At 37.3% G+C, this 16,390-nt stretch overlaps 1 protein-coding gene across 1 annotated transcript in view; it reads right to left on the bottom strand.

The window, feature by feature from the left end:
- Nucleotides 1-16,390, bottom strand: part of LOC117165089 (uncharacterized) — a 38,456-nt gene that overhangs the window by 4,324 nt on the left and 17,742 nt on the right. The window contains exons 2-4 of the mRNA XM_033348552.2: nucleotides 14,881-14,974; nucleotides 7,267-7,383; nucleotides 800-996 (exon numbers count right to left, since the gene is read on the bottom strand). Coding sequence (XP_033204443.1) covers nucleotides 800-996; nucleotides 7,267-7,354 — 285 coding nt within the window. The 5' untranslated portion in view covers nucleotides 7,355-7,383; nucleotides 14,881-14,974. The remainder of the gene's footprint in view (nucleotides 1-799; nucleotides 997-7,266; nucleotides 7,384-14,880; nucleotides 14,975-16,390) is intronic.

Here is a 16,390-nt window from a genome sequence, read left to right as displayed (position 1 = left end):
CTTTCGATCATCTTACGTTAGGTCCACATTGTTGTTTACAAATTACGTTCGTCAACAGCTTTGGACACTTGTGAACTTATTTGTGAACAACGAGTAGCGAACAGAGAACACTCCTTATTCAAGAGACGTTACATCAAAGGTACCAATTATAATGCAGCATCCAGATGTATTCGTGCCTGCAGTAGAGCTGGCGTATTATTTGCAAATAACTTATGAGCAGATGTAAAGCAGCTTGTAAACTTCGATGTTACTGCCTTCTGAACAATCAGCGTGAGAATCGTTCGTTGATAGAAAATTTAACGTAATCAACATTCCTTCTTTGACTGAAATTGATATTCGAAAATTTATACTTGTTTCTAATATTTATTGGATTATGGTAAGTAATTTCTCATAGGTCCGAGTAATTTGTCATATGACATTTCGATAGAATTTTTCAATTCATCTTCGTTTTTTAATAAATTATTTGTCTCTTGTATCAAAATTTATTCTCTTCCAGCATCGATGCTCTAAATCATTTTTTCTTCTAACATTATTTGTTTTTACTATGAAACATGCAATTACATGCAATACGAGCAGCAAATCTTTACATATATTGAGATTTATAGACGAACAAAATCAACAAGTGGCTGCGCGTACCAACACTAAACGAGTAACAACGCTACAACTATGAATAGCTTGCAAACAATTTTAGCCAGTCTGAACTCAGCATTAGACAGCACGAAGATCAATACACAGTACACAGTACTAACGTATAGTCATAAAGTATCAATTATAAATAAAATATATATTTATGCATTACCTGTAGTTGATTTTGTTCAATCGTGGTACAATTTTGTTCGTCTTGTGGCAGGAATTTCGGTTGAGATGGTTCCAACATTCTTATCTTGCCCCATCGATTGAAGAATAATGCAATTGCCGCAGCCCATAGAAAGAGTACGAAAATAACTATCAAGGCCTCTTCAGCTCTGAGTATAACTGCACCTAGTTCTGGACTGCCTATTACAACATCGTTCGAGTTACTATTTAAAGTTTATTGTCTAACTAAATATAACACTCTTGTGAACAAAACTGTTTGAGGGTCTTGGGTAAGAGCCGTGTCCGAAAGGAATTTCCTCCGGACGTTTCCCTACTACTGCAGCTACCTTCTTCAGGTATCGAAGGATCCACTGAAATCGATGTACATCGTGAAGATCTCTTTGTTTTTATATAGGTGAGACTTCAAACAGTATAGTTCACAACAGAGTTATGTATGACAATCCGTGGCATGAAACTTTCAAATCTGTTGTAGAGTAATTAATTCCTTAAATATTTACGATTTAAACAGTAGGTATTTTATATGTCGTTCAGTTTCCGACTGAACGCACAAAGGCTAATGAGTCCTCTGGATGACCAAAATGATTTTCTTGGCTAACCGCTAAAGGCTCTAGGGCAAACACATCTGCGATATACCATATTCCTCGAGTATCCTCAATGATTCCTGAATGTGACGGTAATAATATTGCAAGGTTTCCAAGCAACAATTTACTCACTGCTGCGTTCTTCCCGTTACTAATATTACAAACCTTATTTCCTTAAAAGCCAAAGTGAAAGAGAAAGTAGAACATCTGTCTAGAAAGATTTTTTTTCTTTTTATTTACAAGTACTTTATAATCAATTGTCACATTGAGAATTTTGAGTAAGTTTCTCTGGCGTGGCGCAATAACATGACTAATTATTTATGTCTAGTTGAATCTAGTGCTTAGATCTAAAGGATAGTGTTTTCTTAGCCTGCGGATCTGGTCCGACGTATTAAGTAATTTAGTAACTAGGGGGTTTCGATGGTTATTAACTCTTATGATATATCTATTAGTACATTTTGTTATTCCTTCTTTGACTGTGGGTATCTTGAGGTTGCGATGTATTGTTTCGTTGGTAACATACCAGGGTGCATCTATTAGGGATCTTAGAGTTTTCGATTGGAAGCGTTCAAGTATTTCAATGTTGGAATTACTTGCTGTTCCCCATAGTTGGATTCCGTAGGTCCAGACAGGTTTTATTATAGTCTTGTAGAGCGTAATTTTGCTCTGCGTGCTTAAGTCGGAACGTCTGCCAATGAGCCAGTAGAATTTTTTAAGTTTGGCCTTGAGTTGCTTCGATTTGTCTATGATGTGTTGTTTCCGTATCATTCTCCTGTCCAGAGTCATGCCCAGATATCTGATTCAATCCTTGTTAGGAATTGTAATATTATTAATGATCACCTGAGGTCAGGTTTGTTTTCGCAGGGTGAAGGTTACATGTGTGGATTTATTTTCGTTAATTTTGATGCCCCATTTGTGGAACTGCCTAGAAAGATGAAACAGGATTTCGAATTGTTCGAGTTCATCCAGAACGCGCTTAAACTGGTCACTTGCAACAGCTAGTCGGAATTGTAACTCATTCAACGTTTGTAAGAAACGTACTACACCTACATTGGTCAAAAGCAACAACCGCTGGAGATGCACGAGCAAGCGCAGACAGATAGTTGAAAACATCCAACCATATTTATTCATGACGAATAACACGAAAACGTTGCATGATTTTTGGATTCCGTCGATGTTTTACTTACGGGTACGATCATTTTTTACAATTACATCCAAAATGAGTATCAAGGACCTAACTACGAACAGAATAGATATATGTGTACGACTTCGTGTCTCATATTCTAAAATACGATTTCGATAAAAGTCACAGTGTTTTTCACATCTTCGCAATTTACTACAACATACAACCTCGTATTGCTTATTTCATCAAATATACCTCATTTTCCAATCATTAAAAATTCGCCAAATTTCCTAAACTAAACTAAACTAAACGTTAGCCTCGTTTACCTGGAAACGTATAAACATCTCGAAAACTCTAGCCGATACGGGAAAATATTTGAAATAAATGTTGTACAGTGTCGAGAGGAACAAGTTACACCGATATTAATTATATCTTGCAACGAACTTGAAAAGGTCACCGCAAAAGTCAGATTTATACGTCTAAATGGGAATCATATTTTTTTTTTGTCATAACAAACAAAACATCAGTTACTCGTATCTTTCGTATAAGCCAATATCAAGATATTAAATTTCAAATGAATTTTAATTTCATGTAAATTTTGTTCCCTTGACAGATAATAACCGGCAGAGACGATGGATCGGCAGCCGGCATGCTTTTATTCGTTCGATCCATAGATACGTAGCAAAAGTAATCTTTATAGTTTCGTCTCTTAAATTCTTCTAATTTTCAATTTTCATATTTTATATCATTCACATTTCATTTTTCAAATGTAAATAAAAAGATAAAACATAAGATAGGCAAATATGTATATTGCGCAATATATAGGCATTTAAAAATGTGTGATTTCATTTAAAAAATGGAGGTAGCATTCAAAATTCATAAACACGTCCACCTGAAAACCAAGCAACTTTTGTTTCAAACATTTCTTTGTATCTGAAAAATTGAAAAAATTATTTAGGTGGCCTATTTTTGGCGGCTCCTTTATCCTATTTTTGGTTTTGTCATGTGTATCACCGATCACTGTTTGCTTTATTTTCTCGCTTGTGGCGGTCTCATTCTAAAAATCGAAAAATTCGTTCTACCATTTTGATCAAGATTGAAATTTCCGAGGACGATGCAAAGTCTGTGTACTTACGCGCATTCGAAAATCCATATAGATGAATAGGAGGCGGGAAATACTTCATTAACCGCCAGCTGTCCGTATACCATCTCTCATAAAATGGAGAAAATTGTGTGGATTTTGTACAATAAAGCCGATTCAACTCCGCTCGCTTATCTCTTACGCTACTCGCTCCCATTCGAGAGTTATACGCGTAAAAATAATTTATCTTCTTCTTCAAAATGTTTTCAAAATGTCGTAATTTTGGCAGAATGCAATATTTATCTTTATACAGCTATATATTTTGTAACTTTATCATACATTATCGAGCTTTATTATGTTGATTAATATTTATTAGCAGATTTATTTGACAACACTAATCGAATAGCAAACATCCTCGAGGTTCGCCGAAATTTTACTAGAACTGTTGCACGTCAAACCACTCTGATACTCCTTTGCTTTAGTTTTATCAAACTCCTACTCCAAACAATGCCCAATGCTGCCAACAATCATACGAACAAATTTTTTTAATAATCTCAACTCGAACGCTTGCATGTTCGTCGTTAGAAGAAAATTTCACGTTAGATATCACTTTCACGTTAATCGCACTTATGGGGTTTGAGTTTTGCAAGAAGCAGGATAATCTTCTCGGAAGCATTGTGTCCCTAAGACGGTAAAATACAGATATCCTACTCTGTCGGCGGCAGCGTCTTTTGAATTTTTAAAACATTGGTAGAACTTATTGTCACAGGCGTAGCTTAACCTGTTCAAAAAATTGTGTATTTGTTCGTCTATTCTTTTGTCGCTTTTTCAGATCATATTTTACTCTTGCTGTTGTTCTCTTCGTTCGATTTGTTTAGCGGAACGTTTGCGCTGAAAACAACTGTTCGAAACAGGATTCGACGTTCGACGGATCGCGAGGCAGTTGGCTAGGCAGGCGTAACAATTCGTATACAGTGTTACATCCAATCGCGTGTATTTTTTACTCAGCGCTAAACGCAAAAATTTGGTTGCGAAGTCGAATCGTACAACGGCCTGAACATTGCTTGAGACTTCAAAAATTAGCAATGATTGATGCTCCGCGCGTCGAATTATGAATCGCCCCGCCGCTCTGCGTAAGAAGATCTATATCTCACAGGAAGAATGAAATTAAGAACGGCTACCTCGAGGCGCGACCGTACCAGACGAAATTCTGGCAAAAGCAAAAAGAAAGCGAAATTAAGAAGAATTCCACAGGTTGTGCTCGGAACCTGTGGGTTCAATTATCGTGTGTCTGGCAGCATGCGTCACAGCTTGTGTCCCAAATTGACCAATCGACAGCGACTTCGATCCGAGGATCTTGGGTACTTAGACATCCCACCAGAGTTTATCTCGGTGGCGTCGTTGGGACGAAGAGGCATTCCCGATTGAGACCTCATCGAGGAAGGGAATAGCGCCTTGCGATCAGTACACGTTTGAGTTAGAGCAAGTATATCTATCCTCCCGTTGACCGTGGATTCGTTATCGAGCCTAAGACCATTATCACTAGTGTCACGAGTGCCTAATCGCCGCTGTGGATTGTCGAATCGGTGGCGTTCATACTCGTAGTAGCTGGGCGTACCGTCGTTATAACACAGCGATGGCCATTCCAATGGAGATCTAGCAAATGCCCACAACTCCATTACTGACGCTTCTCTGACATATATTACGTAATATTTTGCTGATTTGTTTGTCATTTATATATGATGTGATGAGTACGTGTATACCCTTATTATAGTGGCCTTTGTAGTTTTTGTTTTCTTTCATTTATCGAGTAACATTTTAAGAGCTTTGAGGCTTTTGTGGCTTGAAATTTTACGCTTAACACTGTTAAACGTAACATTGTTGTGGCAGTTTGGTAGTGTAGTTGTGAGTAGTGTTTTATTCTTTTACAAATTAGAATTGCTATTATCCTTCTTGCTTGCTGAAAAAAGAGAGCCAGATATATATGTATAATCTATGATTCTAGGTATCAAGATAATTAAAAAGATTCGTGCACATACAGGTTGTTCGAACTGAACTGGTTGTTCGCAACTGAACTGTTCTTTTTGGAAAAATAAATTAAAGTTTCATTGTAGAACGGTTAAGTTGCGATCCAGACTTTTTATTCTCGTGAAGTGGAATACAATGGAATAGAAAAAGGCATGATCTTGAATTTCATTTTACGGTGTAGAACCATTCTTTCGGACAGCCTGTACGAAAATGCCATGCGAGGCTTATTTTGCACGTTACAAACGATTTAATTTTATACTTGGAATATGGAACTAATCTGGCCGTCGATCAATGAATGATCTGCCGAACTTCTCTCTATTCGACTTACATTCCGTATCTCTTTTATTTTATTAACATGCGCACATATTATATTAAAAATTAATGAAAATGTATATATTTATTATTAGGTTCGTTTGTTGTTGTAAATTTCGCAATTAAATATGTCGGAGATGAAAGGACACCGGAGCCTCCCCTCTGGAACTTCGGGAAAATCCGTAAGATTGTAATTAAAGCTTACAGTTGTAACTAAACAATTTGCCGTCATTCTGCCCAATTGTACTTGTTGGCGATTGGTGATAATAAACTTGGGCTCAAGGCGACCATCAGCCGCCGAACGTAGCCGCGGTCAACGGGACGGGCGCTTCATCTAACAAAGGTATGGAGCGATAGTATGACCCTCATTAAAAGAATATCCATAGAGGTACCTGACAGTAAAACATGCCAACGGTTCCTTCGGACAATGAATACCTGATGTTGAGACACGTACACAGCACAAGTCCAGTTAGCCCGAGGACCCGCTATAAAACCTGGGTTTTTTCGGTAATTAAGATTCTTCAAACGGACAAGCAGTCTTTGTCCCAAATTGACCAATTGACAGCGACGTCAATTTCCCTTACTTTCGGAACGAGGACTATACTCGACGAATCCGATGATCTCGTGTCCGTAGACACACCCCATCATAGTTTTCCTCGGTGGCATCATCGGGACGAAGATTCATTCTTCTCATCGACGAAGAGAGTAGCGCCTTACGATCTGTGAGTATTGTGTGAGCAAGTATATCTATCCTCCCGTTGACCGTGGATTCGTTATCGAACCTAAGACCAACGTCACTGGTATCGTCAGTGCCCAACCACCGCGGTTGATTGTCGAGTCGGTAGCATCCATACTCGTATTAACAGACCGTACCTTCGTTATAACACGACGATGGCAGGTTCCAATGAAGATCTAGCAAATGCCCACAACTCTATTCCTGACGCTTCTCTGACAAATACATCGTGCCAGCTACGCACTGCTACCATGCTAACATGCCCTTGTCATTTTCTGTTCTTCCAACGAGCTTTTTTCACTTTCTCTACCATTCTCTCGCTACTATTTCTCAAGATTAAATTTCTATCCTTATGAATTGCTGCGCCAGATTTTTCATGGGAGGGCAAATTGAAATGTCCGTTTAATCAAACGTAATAGCACAAAAGGATCGATTTCTCTGTGTTAAACTTTAAATCTTTAGATGTATCTCGAATCTTTTGGGATCCTATGATCTAAAAAATGGCAAAGCGAATCGTGTCCATATAAAACTTTCGAATTCACGGACGATAAGAGCTACTATTGTCCTGAGTATTGTGGGATATTTAACTCACCATTCGGATAAGTTGAATTAATTTCACCGGTGATATTCAATTGAGATGGTATCGGTCCAACGAGGATCCTGTCATCCGGAGCTTCCATCAATTCCAATTCAATTTTTGTCACGTATCCTAGACGAACCAAAATAAAACATATAATCACAAATGGTGTAAGTAAATCTCAGAAACTTTGAAATAATAATAAATAATATTATATTAATATTTTTTTCGCTTACATAAATTTATTGCCACGTAGTATATTTTCTTCTGCCTTTTAATGTATTAGGCAAAATAGATTAGTCTACTTAATAATTGTAAGTTAGTTAGACGTACTCTTTTCAAAGAAAAAGTTCTTTAATAAATGTAACGTTCTTTTATTCAGAGGATCGTATCGCGTTGTAATCAAGCGCTGTGCTTATGGTCTGCTAATAGCAACGTTTTTAAGCTTGTTATGTCTAAAAATTAGTTTATGCTACGAACATTCTACAATCTGCTTTTATTCAACCATATTTTTATAGAATTCTATTCAATTTCTTTAAGTATTTTTCAAACTTACCAAATTTTGTAATTATTATCATAGAAAACCTTTGAATATAACTTGTACAAGATATTCACAAAAACAATAATCGGTTTGAAATTAATGAAAATATTAATGAGTAAAAATAGCGTTCTTATTATAAGCATATGTTATATTATTATATATGTAGTATCGGGGAGAAGGGCCTAGGAAACGTCGAGCTAACTACAGACAATGTCGGGAGAGCCGAGGCGCTGTCGGCTCCATCAATGCATTACCGGGTCCTTCAGGTAAATAGCTTTACCGAAAAGACCTACGTGACCCTGGCTACGAGCGTCTGTAGAACACGTGTGCGGTGGGCCCAGGAAAAGACAATAGAGTGCTAAAACGGGCAGAGAGTCAGTCGAGAAGCAGAGTGCGAGTTGAGCGGACACGGAGTGTGAGTCGGCGTGCGACGATATCGTAGTCTGTCCTTTTGTTATCGAATATCACTCATTAAAATACCTTCAACTTTAAACTCTACCAGCAATCACTTGTCCTTACTCTAAGAATCCACCAGTTACTACATATATGTCAGGTTAACATTAGAATTTAAGGCGCGTAACGATTCTTCGTTTGAGTTAGCCATCGTTTTACGAGACAGAGATTATATTTACGCGAATATACAAGATTTTACAAAATATTATGAATATTGAGTTTAATGAATGATAAGATTAACAGACGATAGGTCTAACTAATAATTAGATTAAAGAATAATAAGTTTAACGAATAATAAGAGTAACGAATAATATATCTTACAAATAATAAATTTAACGAATAATGAGATTAACGATTAATAGGTTTTACGAATAATGAATTTAATTAACACTATTAACAATGTTCCTAGGGTCACACGAATCCACGGTCAATGGGATAACTCTTTAATATGCGTAGAATAATTTTAAACAAAAAAATACGATTGCTGAGACACTCGGTAAACTGCTCGATGATTTTCCAAGGCAATCACACGAATGAATATCTGATGAAAATCTTTTTTCGCTATACGACTGCATTTGTTTGTTATATGCTCGCTGGAGACATCGAGAAGGTTCCAATCGTCGTTGCTAGGCAATTTTCTGTCAAAAGTTTGTTGTATACTCTTTGGAAGCATCGAGAAAAATCCAAACGCCGTTGCTAGGCAGTTTCTGTCTGGAGTTTGATTCCTAATACAACGTGTGTCCCATTATATCGACATCTCCAAAGTACAATTCTATGTGATTTCTAGGGAGAACAATACAACCGATCCACACCTTCGTCAGGCAAAACGTTTATCCCGTGACCGTGGCTACGTTCGGCCACCAGTTGTCACCTCGAACCCACTTTTGCTATCACAAATATCGAACAATTACAAATGACAACAATTGCTTACAGCTATGATAAAATCTAGGCTGAAGCATTAGAAGACTTTCCCAAAATTGCAAAGGGAAGGCTCCGGTTTTCCTTTCATCTCCGACATATATATACAATATTAGCTACTTTTAATATATTTATTTAAAGATGTTTATTAAACCCAAGATACAATTTTAAATACATTTTGGTATTCGCAATAAACGGTGAATTTTTGTAGTGATGTTTTAGGCAAAAGTACCGATACGCAACGGTACGACGTAGCCATGCTATAATATGTATCGGCGCTTTACATTTTTCGTGTTTAATATAATTTTTAGGTTTAAGCCGCTGGGGGAGCGGAGCTTCTATGTGATTTTGTTTTTGTTTGTTTTTTCTGTCCTGAAACTTGGTCGCAAAACAGGACGCTTCGGTAGCTTGCTTTTTGGGTGCTGTGTAACTTTGGGGAGGTTTGGGATGAGAGGGATGGGGCGAGGGGGGATGTCCAATAGGATTATTTACAAGTGTTTACAATATTTACAAATATTTACAATATTTACATTTTACACCTGTGTTATGGGGTGTCAGAATTGTGTTCTGTTAGTTTAATGTTTTCTCTTATTTTGCTATGGGTTCTGTACCCACCAGTATTTTTTTGTGTTTTTTCTGTGTCTTTGGTGTCTTTCCGGGGGAGGGCCATGTTGTATCTCCATCTGGAGTCTGCGGTCTGTCCATTTATGTTTTCTTCGTAAAGTATGGTTTTGATCCCTGTTTTTCTTTTTATGTGATATATTATTGGGATGTTGTTTTGGTCCTGGAGGTAGTTTTTTTCGTCTAGGTATAGGAAAGCTTCTGGGGGGATGTGGCCTGTTGTCAGAGTGCTTTTGTAATATGCGTTGTTAGGAAATAGGCATCTGAAAATTAAGCTGTTTTCTTTTATTTTTGCCGCTTGCGCGAAGTGGTTTCTTATTAGCTTTAGGATGTGACAGTCGATGCGGTGAATGTTGGCTAGGTCGTATATTGTTTTGTTTTTTACATATTTTTTGAATCCGCTGTGTTCGGATCTGTATGTGCTCAGGCAAGCCCTGATGCAGTTTCTTTCGAATATGCGGATTTTTTCCATCTGGGAGGCTGATATATTGTACCAGATTGGACAGCCGTAGGTAATGATTGGTCTAATTAGTGCTTGGTAGCATAGTATTTTTACTTTGCTGTCGAGATGTTTGGAGTAGAATAGTCTTTTTATTCTCCAGAATGCTTTATTGGCCTTAGCAAGTTGGATTTCGGTGCGCTGCTTGTAGTTTAATTTGTCGTCTATGTTTATTCCTAGGTATTTTACGCAGTTTTTGTGTGGTATGAGTGCCCCTTTGTTTGCTTTTTCTCTTACTTGGCATTTTCTGCAGCGTTCTCTTTCTGTTGGGTCGATTTCACTTAACTTGGGTCTCAACAGTATGGTTTCGCATTTGCTTGTGTTGATTTTTAGTTTCCATGCGTGGTAATAGTCGTTTATTTTTTCGAAAAGTTCTTGCAGTTCAGTTTTTATTGTCTTAGTGTTGCGGCCTGTTACGTAGGTCATCTGCGAAGGCTATGGAGCGTTTGTGGGTGGATGTATTGAGATTAAAGAAGTTCAGTAAGTCACTGTTGTAAATACTGAAAAGTGGCGGGGAATTTACTGTACCTTGTTGCAGACCGTTTGTTATGGAGAATTCTTTGCTTGATGTGTTTGCACCTTCGATCATTACGAATGTTCTGCTTGTGATCATGATGTCCCAGACTATTTTAATTAGGTGTTTAGGAAGGTTTATCTTGATCAATTTGTATATGAGACCTGGGATCCAGACTGTCAAATCAGACTGGGATCAAAAGCTTTTTCGAGGTCTATTAAGCAGGCGGCTACTCGTTGTTTTGCGTTTAGGGCCCAGCAGATGTCCGACGTAAGTTTGTTTATTGCGTGGATTGTAGAGTATTTGTGCCTGAAGCCAAATTGATTTTCTGGGATTATGTCATTTTTTGTGCAGAAGGAGGTTAGGGGGTTGTTTATGATTATTTCAAATACTTTGCTTATGTTGGGGAGGAGACTTATAGGTCGTAGGTTTGTGGGCGATGAGCCGTCTTTGCCTTTCTTTGTGATAGCTATCAGTTTGGCTTCTTTCCATTTTCTGGGGAAATATGTGTTGTTTAGTGCATTGTTGAAGAGTACTGTGTAGTACCATTTTATTTTGTTCGGTAGGCCCTTGAGTAAAATATTTGGGATGCCGTCGAAGCCGAAGGATTTTTTGTTGTTTAGTTTGGAGAATATTGTGTTTAGTTGATTGTAATTTGTGAAGTAGTTTATTTCTGGATTTGGTTGTTTGGGGTTGTCTGCGGTGTTTTCGTTTGAGAATGTGCGGACTGTTTTGTTTAGCGTTTTGTCTTGTTCCATTTCATTTTTGAGTTTGTTTGTTTCAGCGATGATAATCCGGTTTAGTTAATCTCGGCCCATGTGTTCGTTTTGTGTGTGTATTTTGGAAAAGTGGGTGCCAATGATGTCTAGTTTTTCTGTTGTTTTAGTTATTATGAAGTTACCCTCGGTGTCTTTGGTGGTGTTGAGTATTGTTATACCTGCTTATTGGATGAGGGAGGTTTCTTCTGGGGGTAATTTGAGAGGTGGGATGGGGCTTTGTCCTTTTGGTCTGAAGATTTGATTTATTTGTGGGAACATGTTGGCTGAGTCGTTTTTGGAGATGTTTTTTATTTTATTTGTCCAGTAATGGTTTATAGAGTTTGCGAATTCTTGTTTCATTTGCGCTTTTATTTTGTATAGTAGGTACTTTAGGAATTCTAATTTTTCTCTTTTGTCGTAAGAATAGTTAAGTTTTATGTTGTTTATCTTGGAGATTATGTAGCTTTTGTCTCGATGTAGCTCTTTTATTTTGTTGTTGATATAGGGCTCGCATGAATTTTTTTGTTTTATGTTGCGACAGATTTTTGGAGAGCGATTTGTGTATGTTTTTCTATTTCGTCTATGAATGCGTCGATTTGTCTGTTTGTTAGGTTGACGTTGTTGCAGATCTTTAGGTCGCAGTTTTGTTCGAGTATGTTTTGGAACTTTTTCCAGTCTGTCTTTTTGTAGTTGTACCTGGGTATCTCGGTTTGTGCTTCGAGTGTTAGGAGGTCAGATGTGTTCTTGCTTACGTGAAATATTAGGACGTTATGGTCACTGTCATAGGCTAAGGTTTTGAGGGTGTTATTTGGACGTAGGTTTTGAAATTTTAGTCGTGTATTTGCTAGGCATATGTCCAGGCATGAGCGTCCTTTTGGGTAAGAGGGTAGCTCGGAGCTGCATAAGGTTGTTTTGTAGTGAGTGTTTTTATTGTCTATCCAGTTTCTAATGCAGTTGCCTCTCGTGTTGTTTGTTTCGTTTTTCCAGCTCGTATGTTTTGCGTTCAGCTCGCCTGCTATTATATAGTAGTTTTCCGTTTTATTGAGCTGTAAGAGTTCGAAAAGTTTATTGAATTCGTCGCTAAATTCTTTCTGGTTTCCGAGGGTTGCGTAGACTGCAGTGATAAACAAGTTTTCCTTATTGCTTATTTTTATTTTTATGATCGTTGTTTCTAGGATTTTGAAACTTGTTATTTTGTCATTTAGAATTGTTTTGTGTTGTATAGGGTTTTTTTATGAGGATTGCTGTTCCTCCTCCTTGGCTGGCGTTCGGTCTGTCGTGTCTTATCATGGAGTAGTTTTTGAAGTGTACTTTGTGTTTTTTATCTAGTTTTGTTTCTGAGACGAGCACGATGTCGGGGGTTTCTTTATTTATTAGGATTAGCATACTGTATGTTTTTTGGTTTGAAATTAGAGGGTTGGCATTTATTGCTATTATTTTCAGGTGTTTCAAATTTAATTTATATGTTTTTTGCTGTAATTGTTGGTTTAGTGGATTTTGGCTATTCATCTTCTGCACTGTTAGAAGTGCTGAAGATGGCGTTGATCCTTTCTTCGTGTGTCGATAGTGTTCTTTTTATTTCATTTAATTGCGTTTGTTGATCTTTTAACGCTTGTAGTATGCTTTTTTTGAAGTCTTCGATAACGTTTATAATGCTTTGTTGGGGGGTGTTATCGGTTGTAGTTGCGCTTTGGCTTGATCGCGGATTTAAGTTTGTTATTTGTGTTGTGTTTTCGATTATTTGGTTTAGTTTTGTTTGTTGTTTCACTACGTCAGAGAACTTTAGTTCTGGGACGTACTTACGGCTTATTTGGGCAATTCGTTTTATCTTTGTTTCCTTGTCTTTTTTCTTTTTTTCAGCTAGCTTTTTGCGCAGCTCCACGAGTTTTGGACACCCCCTGTAAGACACGGGGTGTCCGTAGTTTTTGCAGTTAACGCAAAATATTTTCTCCTTGGTTACTGCTTCTTCTTTTTTGATTTTGCACTTGCCTGTGCCGTGGGGCTCGGTGCATTTTACACAGCGGTAGTTTAGGTTACAGTTTTGTGCTGTGTGTCCTAGTTGCTGGCATTTGTGGCATTGGGTTATATCGTTGTTTTTTTTTAATTATTTTTTCCCATTTTATTTTGTAGTAGTTAAAATTTCTAAAAATAGTTGAGATATTCTTAGTAGTTTGCTTATGTTGTTGTCGGGGGATACTTGTATTATGTAAATTGGGAGCAATATATCGTTCTCCCTTGATTTTTTTGTCGTGAATCGTATGACTTTTGTGAATTTTACGTCGTTTATTTGCAAGGCTTGTAGGTCCGTGAGTATTTCCATTTCAGTGTAGCTATTGTCTAAGCCTTTTAGCAAATATGTGTGGTGTTTCTCTGCTTTGGGTGTATACGTGTAGAAGGTTGTGTTGGCTACCCGAAGCGTTTCTTTCGCTGTGTGGAAATCGGATAGATTTCGGAGGTAGAGAGCATGCTTACCTGAGTGTATCCTTCTGATATAAAACTGATTGATCTTGGCTACTTTCTCTATGAGCGTTACTATGTCCTTAGGGTCGTGTAACGTTATGTTGATAGGCGGCGGTTTGTATTCTCTTGTGGTGGATGGGGCTTTCGTGCGCTCCTCTGCAGCGTGTCTTGTGGGGTGTCCGTCTGGGGTGGGACTGTGTTTTCCCATTTTGCCACGTAGTATTTGGTTTTTTGTTTAATTTGCTCTAGCGTTGTGTTTGGCGTTGGGTAGTTTGCTGGTCCCGGCTGTGACTGTAGGTGTGGTTCTGATTCTAGCAAGCTGAATCGGTTATGTGTTGTGATCGCTGGGGGCGAGGCAGCTTTTACGGGTTTCATGTTTCTGTCTTCTTTGGTACTTTCGTCCTGGGCGAAGGGGAACTCTTGTTTTGTGTTTTTTAGGATTTCTTCTAATCCTTTGGTTCTGGCATCTAGGTCTGGTTGGGGGTTGAGTTTCCGCGTCTTTTGCGCGGATAGTCTTAAGCTTTTGATTTCCTTGGCCGCTTTTTGCGGATTTATTTTTCTTTTGGTGGGTTTTCTTGTTAGTTTTAAGGTTGGTTTTGTTGCCTTGCTTTTTGCATCATTCTCGGTAGCTTCTATTTTTTTTTATATACTTTTATTTTGTCTTATTTTTTTTTTTTTTAATTTATATCACGATGATGTCACTGCAGTATTTTTCACTTTTTGCCACTTTTTCTTTTTCCTTTAGAGGGTGGTTGTTTACTTTTACGCGCACACTTTTAGGGCCTAAGCCTGCTGTCCCTTTTTAGTTTGAGAGGTCCGTCCCGTTCGGAGGTTTACGGTCAACTGCTACTTTTAATATACCTACCACTGCGATTGACATCCTGATGTTTGTGCAGTGACACTGTGACATGTCCTCTAGATCGATTTCTTCCCTCCACTCTTACAACTTTTACGCTTCTCTGAAACCATGAAAACGAAATACAAATTATTGAGAAAAGATATTCAGAAAAGATATTCGCTTTCATACTGATACAAAAAGCAGAATGTAGGGTATTTTACATAAAAATAGTGCAAATTAAATTTATTACATAATTTATGTTTGACATTTTAGACAAATATTAGTAAGCCTTTCTTACGTTTGCTTTTTATACAGCACACAATTTACGTCACGTAAATGTAATAGCGCGATAAACTTAACCAAATTGAACTGTCGTAATTCGAAAGATAGACTATACCTAACGTTTGATCAGCAATTCAGAGTTGTAAATATGAAGTTTGAAGTGGTTTATAGGTAATATTGACAATATATTATTGTCATTGGTATGTTGCGCAATTATGGTTAACTAGATCAATTTGATAAGACACAAGGTATTAATGAATATGTGAGACACATTTGAAGTGTTGATTCTAAACAACGAAATGAATGCGAAAGTCAGTTAGTACATATATAAAAGTATCGGTTGTGATGCTTACTTTTCAAATTCTAGCTAATGTAATTTTCGTTAGATATTCCTATACAAATGCAATCTGCTTTACATCATCGTATAGATTCTGCCGAGCGAGGAGAATGTAAAAATTTTCAAATTTTTCGGCGTACTTGTATCGTTTTACATTATATATGTCGGGTTATCATTAGGATTTAAGGTGCGTAATGATTCTTCGTTTGAATTAGCCATTGTTTTACAAAACAGAGAATATATTTACGCGAATAAACAAGATTTTACAAAATATTATGAATAATGAGTTTAATAAATGATAAGATTAACAAACGATAAGTTTAATTAATAATTAGATTAAAGAATAATAAGTTTAACGAACAATAAGAGGAACGAATAATATGTCTTACGAATAATGAATTTAACGAATAATGAGATTAACGATTGATAGGTTTTACGAATAATGAATTTAATTAACGCTATTAACAATGTTTCCGGGGTTCAAACGAATCCACGGTCAACGGGATAACTCTTTACTATGCGTAGAATAATTTTTTAAACACAAAAAAAAATACGATTGCTGAGACACTCGGTAAATTGCTCGATGTATCACTTTCCAAGGCGATCACACGAATGAATATCTGATGAAAATCTTTTTCGCTATACGACTGCATTTGTTTGTTATATGCTCGCTGGAGACATCGAGAAGGTTCCAATCGTCGTTGTTAGGCAATTTTCTGTCAAAAGTTTGTTGTATACTCTTTGGAAACATCGAGAAAGATCCAAACGCCGTTACTAGGCAGTTTCTGTCTGGAGATTGATTCCTAATACAACGTGTGTCCCATTATATCGACATCTCTAAAGTACAATTCTATGTGATTTCTAGGGAGAACAATACAACCGATTCACACCTTCGTCAGGCAAAACGTTTATCCCGTG

This window comes from Bombus vancouverensis, chromosome 11 (genome assembly GCF_051014615.1).
Source record: "Bombus vancouverensis nearcticus chromosome 11, iyBomVanc1_principal, whole genome shotgun sequence".
Taxonomy (NCBI): Eukaryota; Metazoa; Arthropoda; class Insecta; order Hymenoptera; family Apidae; genus Bombus; species Bombus vancouverensis.
This window is presented reverse-complemented; position numbering and strand designations above follow the sequence as displayed.